At 28.5% G+C, this 6,456-nt stretch overlaps 1 protein-coding gene across 1 annotated transcript in view; it reads right to left on the bottom strand.

Moving 5' to 3' along the window:
- The window catches only part of LOC117174657 (uronyl 2-sulfotransferase-like), a 17,472-nt gene extending 12,780 nt beyond the window's left edge, over positions 1-4,692 (bottom strand). Inside the window, exon 1 of the mRNA XM_033363943.1 lies at positions 4,346-4,692. Within this exon, the coding sequence (XP_033219834.1) occupies positions 4,346-4,528 (183 nt within the window). The 5' untranslated portion in view covers positions 4,529-4,692. The remainder of the gene's footprint in view (positions 1-4,345) is intronic.
- Between the last annotated feature and the right edge of the window lie 1,764 nt (positions 4,693-6,456).

The following is a 6,456-nucleotide window of genomic DNA, read 5'->3' as shown; positions in this document are numbered from 1 at the left end:
GCATACTTTGAATAAAATATTTGTTATCATTCTCTTGAAATAAATGTGTTTTTTTCTTGAAAAAATACCGGTTTCATATGTATACACCTGGTATAGTGAAAATTTTGAATGAAATTTTTGGATCTATGAAAAAAATAAATTTTTCTATTTTTTGAAAATTTTCCAAATTTTGAAAAGTATGTAACCTTTTTACTTTTCATCAAAATTAAAAAATTTATTTAAATAATTTGCAAGTCTTATACCCACTTATAAGAAACTTTGACAACAATTTTTATAATATTCAGAAAAAAAAAATTTGAAAATTTTGAAAATGCTATAATTTTTTTAATTTTGGGCTAATCGAAAAAATCGGCTAGAATAGTTTTGAAATATATTTGGTATCTAATGAAAATTTTGAATGCGATTTTTGAATCTATGAACAAAATAATTTTTTATATTTTTTGAAAATTTTCAAATTTTTGATAAGTATATAACTTTTCTAATTTTCATCAAAATAAAAAAAAATTATTTAGATAATTTTTAAGTCTTTCACCCATATATAAGAAACTTCGACAAAAATTTTTTAAATTTTTTTAAATAATTTTGAAATTTTGAAAATGCTCCCAATTCTTTAATTTTGGTTCGAAATATCTGATTAACGAACTCAGCCTTCATTTTGGGTACCAAAATAACAAACAAAGCCGTTTAACATTTCAACCGAGAAGTTCAATTTTCCATAAAGAAGCTACGTTTTCAATGAAAATTTGAACAATATAATTTTCCACTACAAACAATCAATTTTCTGTCCTGAATGAATTAGTTAAATTTTCAGTCAAGAAAATTATTTTTCAAATAAGAGTAATCTAAGTAAAAATAAAATTGGTAACTCTTGAACTTAATAGTCGAATTTTTAAGCAAAAAGAGATGGATTCTGAAACAAAAATTATAATAGTAGATTTTTCAACTAAAAATAATTAACGTTAGACGAAAAATAGTTGAATTTTGTCATCGGGTTCTATTGATTCAGTTCCCATTTAAGCGAAGAAATGAGAAAAAGGGGAAGTTTCTTGAAACAGGGGTAAAAAAAGGAATTAAAAAAAAAATAGAGGGAAGAGTGTGAAATCTAAGATGTGAAATGAAATCAGAAAATTTTATTTTTTCAAGCATTTAAACAAAATTGCTATTCACGTGGATAATTTCCATTGGTGATGTCACAATCAGCGTTACGCTCCCCCAACTAAAAAATTTTAATGAAATGAATTTCAGAAAGAAAACTATAGCAAATGATGTTATTTAACGCATATTACAGAAAATTGACTCTCGTTAATTAGGATGCATAAGCATAATGAAAAATCTTCAACTGGGAGGTCCTCAGAATGATGAGCTCTTGATAGCTCAAGCGGTTACACTATACACATTGCAAACTCATAATTGCCAAGTATACACATGCTTGGAAATTTCTCTTTGATTTCGCATGAGCATTATAAAGAGCTGCGCAAATGAATGCGAATCTTGTAAAGGAAAAGCGATTTCGCCAAGGTGAACGCATTTCCTTCCGATGCAGAACAGGAACCCTCTTTGCATTCTAAAAATTCACTTTAGCTTAATGATTTTTACCACTTTTTATTCTAAATAAAAATATAAAGGAAAAGATAAATATTTGAAGATGAAGTTCCAAAGTTGTAAGTCTTTTTAAAAATAGTATTCATTATATTCAATAAAATTATGACTTGCGACACTTGAAGTCGCAGAATTTCTCGTTGATGAATTATGTTGTTTCTCAGAGGGAATTAGCCAAACATATTTTTACGATTTTCAAATAAAAATGTCGACGAAGTTATGCGTGTTTGAATTTTCTCCTTTGTCTTTAAAAAAACTGGCATTTTTCTTTTAAAACTTTCTATTGACATAATAATGATATTTATCGTTATTTCTTGAATCTAATTGCGTTTATTGTCTTCTTTCGTAATCCACCGGAAATGTTGCAAAGGGTTTGAAATTAACAAAACGGTGGTGGTTTTATTCTGCAAATATCAAAAGTCATTTTTTACTTAAAAAAACACAATTATATTTTTGATCAATTTTTGGTTGAATTTGTACTTTTATCGGGAAGATATCCTGTGAGTTTTATGCGGTCTAAATCAGTTTTGTGTTCAAGAGAATTATTTGTTATAAAATCGAATTTTCTACTTTTTTCTCACAAACAGTGGCAGATACGAAAAAATATTAAAATAAAAGTTTTAAAAAGTACTACGAAAAATATCTCTCTTTCTTTTGCAATGTTTAGCATCGCTCAAGAGAAAAATTCAAAAATTACATTTTTGAATTGCGTATCTGTCACTGGAATTTCAAATTGCCGCCGATTTGTTTTTTAAAGACTTTTAGTCGTTATAATTTTGTTGACTAATTTATATGCCGTAAAAGAATAATAACTGAAATAGCAAAAGGAATCTAGTAGATCTGCGCATGATTTCTTTTAATCTTTAGATAATTTATAAATTTAAAAAATCGTGTAAAATATGGCACCTTAACCCAAAAAAAGTCGGTCTCATTCAAAAAGAAGGAAACGGATTCAATATAACCTTGCTTAAAATGGTCATTGCAGTACATGGCAGATTCGAAGCTGCTTGAGAAAATAACCGATTCACATAGTCGCTAAACCGATTTTGTTTTAACTTTCTGAATCTGCAAATGACAGATACACAATTCACAGAGTCGTATTTTCCATGGATTCTTTTTTTCTGGGTAGGATGCCAAATATTTTTGAAAAGTTTCTGCTAGGAAAAAAGGCATCCTATCAGCTCGATGAATTTTTCTCGTAAACAATGCGAAGTATCGCAAAAGAACTGAAGGTATTTTGCATGGAACTTTTTTAGAGGTTCAAATTTTTATCTCAACACTTTTTCATATCTGTCATTGACTCACAGGATATATTCCTTATGAAAGCAAGAATTAAACAAAAAAATTGGCCCAAAATATAAGTGTGGGTTTTTTTTTAGTATATCCACTTTTAATATTTTTAAAACAACCGCCGCCGTTTTGTTAATTTTTAACATTTTTAAATTTTTAAGCGGATTACGAAAGCAGATAATAAACGCTATTAGAACCAGAAAGGGAATGATAAATATCCTAATAGGGTCAAAAGTTATAAAGGTTTAAACAAAAAGTCGGGTTGTTCCGACTGATTCGTAATTGATTCGGTCAATACAATTATTTCAGGAGGCTTTCAACAGGCTATACCCTAAAGGGCAGTTATACCTCAGTCGGGCAGTTCTAAATTGAAATGGGCAGTTCTAAAAATTAAAATAGGTAGTTCTAACATTTTTTTTCCATTAACATTCCAAAATTATACATAAAATTAAAAATTTGAAGGAAATTTATATTATTGCTAATAATAAATCACATCGAAATAGATCTAAAAATACTAAAACATAACGATATTTCACACAAAATAATATTTTTATATGTTTGTGCGTACATATTCTTATTTCATATTGTTTTCTTAAGCTTAAGTATTAAAGCTCTTCAAAAATTTCTAAAATCAAGGATTATTGGTATTACTTTCCGTATAAGCTGGTATATTATTGACAGAAAAGTGTGGAAGGAAAAATTATGAGAAAAGTATTCAGTACAACAAATCTGGAAAGGAAAGACCTTTTTTTAGGCATTTTCTTATTGTCAGATCAAGTAGTTCTAAATTTTTCTTAGGGCCGGTATACCCTGGCTGTCAATAAAGTATTGACTTTGAGAATATATTATAATGTTACCATTTTTGTTGTTGTAAGTTTGACGATTTTGGAAAATCTTACACTCGAAAAGAGTTTAGAAGCTCCAATTTCTTCTTGAATTAAACTCAATTTTAAAGAATGCAGTGTTCTAAGCTCTAAATGAAGAAAATGTTTATTGAATAAAAAAAATTGAAAAATGGTTCAAAATTTGTATTTCGGGATATGTATTTGAGAGATGTTTCCAGAAAATATTCCAACTTTTTCTTTTACCAATACTTATAATAAAGTACCTAACTTAATATTTTGTACTTCTTATATGATTTAAAGCCTTTAAGATAACTTGTTGAAAAAAAATTATATTTACAAGTTTTAATTTTCAAAAAAATAAGTTTCAGATTTTCCGTTTTTTAAATTGTCTTTTTCTCAATTTTGAGCAATTTTTTGTTATACATATTTTGAAGCTTGTCTTGAATGAAAAATTTCACTTTTAACTTGTTTATAAGCAACAAATTGTCCCCAGAGTAAAATACTGTTATAAAACTTTTTCTTAATTCGTAATTTCAAATATTTTTTCTCCTATATGATTCAAGAAATGTCTGGCTCTATCGTTTTAAGAAAATGTTAAATTTAGTACCGACCTGAATTTTATTAGACGACATCTCATAGGATTGATATGCATCATCTCCGATGATGTTTGTTGTGTCCTTTGATTCCTTTCCAAAAAGGTCCTCATCATCAGCCCCGGATCGCGCGCTGAAGACAATGAAGGCTACTGTCAAACAACCTATCAACCCGGTGAGAACTCCTCGACATGGACGCATCGCGAGTTCGTCATTCGCCAATTAATTTATTATATTTAATATAATTTTTTTATCACGCAAAATTACAATTATTTATCCTGATTTCTTTTTTTTCATGAATCACATCCAAGTAACTTTAGGTCTGAAAGACACTGAACCTTCAACGATTTTGATTATCGGCGTTCACGGCGTGGCTGAAACTGAAGAGAATGTTAGTGGGTCAGAGACTTCGGACTGCTCATGCTGGTTCCCCAACATCATCTGCACATGGTATCCCCACCTATTCCCGCACCTGAGTAACATACGATTTGGCTTTAAAGGAAGAAAAAAAATCGAATTTTTTATAAGTTTAATTAAAGAAATGAATAAATGGCATTTAAATAAAAAAAGATAAAACGCGATAAAAAAGGTCCAATGTCAATAATGCCAAGATTAATTAACAATAGTACGTAAATTCAGACACTGAAAATAACAGTGCTAAACAATGTTACATTAGAAACAGTTTTTTCTGTGGTAAATACAATAGCAAATCATTACTTATTTTTCTCACGTGCAGTAGAGAAAATGTTATAGTTTATCTATAAAGATTTTCATAACATCAGTTCTCCCTTGAAGTACGGTATTGAAAATTGAAGTATGAATTAAGTTCAATGAGTATTCCGAAATTGAGAATGATTTAAAATGGGATCAAAATTTTCAAGATTATATAATAAAAGGGAAGAAATTATAATAATGAAAGTATGAATAGAATTGTTATTTCTAGAATATTGTGCTTCCTGAACTTATATCTTATGTCTACTCTTCATCAAAATTATAATCATTTTTAGAATTAATTATAATAGTTAAAACTGCATTTTTAAAGTCAAATTAATTACAAATTTTATAAGGATTAATGAAAACCCAACACCTTTCGTGAAAGGTGAATACATTTCTAATGCTGGATTGAGTGGTGGGAATGATATTTGCAACAAATAAAAGTTGTGGGAAAATATTTGAAGAAAATAAAAATAAAATAAGTGAAGAATGGCGTACGAGAGATGCAAAGGTGAAAGTGTATTTTCTTGACTTGTCTGCAATATAGTTAGTTGAACTGGACTGGAGAGTGCTGTGAAAGTATCTCTGCGCTCTTCCATTATTCACGAATTATGTTACTCATGCTCTCAACTACAATAATCATCTCCTTAAAGGTTTGCTGCGCATAGTTCGTTTTTGATGTAACATAGATCGTTAAATTTTCAATGAAATCCAAATACGTATTGCTTTATTTTGCGAGGTAATTTTAATTTAAAATTGAGCTAAAAATACATTACCTCTTAGTTCTTAAAATATCCTATGATGAAAAAATATTATTATTATTTTATGTATATCACAATTTTGACATCAAAGTTTTCAGTACAAGCGTTTCCAAATGAATATTAAAAAAAAAGACGTAATCGAAGTCTTATCGTTTCAAATTTAAACTTATATCCTTTCATGTTTTAAAGACTCTAACTTGAACTTTTTTTTAAGAAGGAAATTTTACAAGACATAAACTTTAAAAAGTTAAATTCTGTAACAAAGTTGCACAAGACTTAAAATATATATAACCAATTTTTTGTCTGATAAATAAACATTCATATTTCTGGACGTATAGGTACTACCTTCCAAAAATCAGTTTGAAAGAAAAACACGTATGTTTCTAAAAACAACAGTGTATTCGGCTAAATTTATTACACCATTTTACTTTTTTAAGTTTATGTTTATTTTTTATTTCCTTTCCAAAATTTAATAAACAGAGGCATTGTAATTCTCTAAAATTTGGTTCATTGTCTCGTTCTCAAAAGTTCGGTTCTTTGTCCCGTTCTTAAAAGTTCAGAATTGGTTAGTAGTTTCGCCTCAAACCGGCAAATTCCGGTGCAGCAACAGTTGGTCGGATCTGGAATTTACTGTTTATAAAATGAATGAATATT

Source organism: Belonocnema kinseyi, chromosome 6 (assembly GCF_010883055.1).
Source record: "Belonocnema kinseyi isolate 2016_QV_RU_SX_M_011 chromosome 6, B_treatae_v1, whole genome shotgun sequence".
Taxonomy (NCBI): domain Eukaryota; kingdom Metazoa; phylum Arthropoda; class Insecta; order Hymenoptera; family Cynipidae; genus Belonocnema; species Belonocnema kinseyi.
This window is presented reverse-complemented; position numbering and strand designations above follow the sequence as displayed.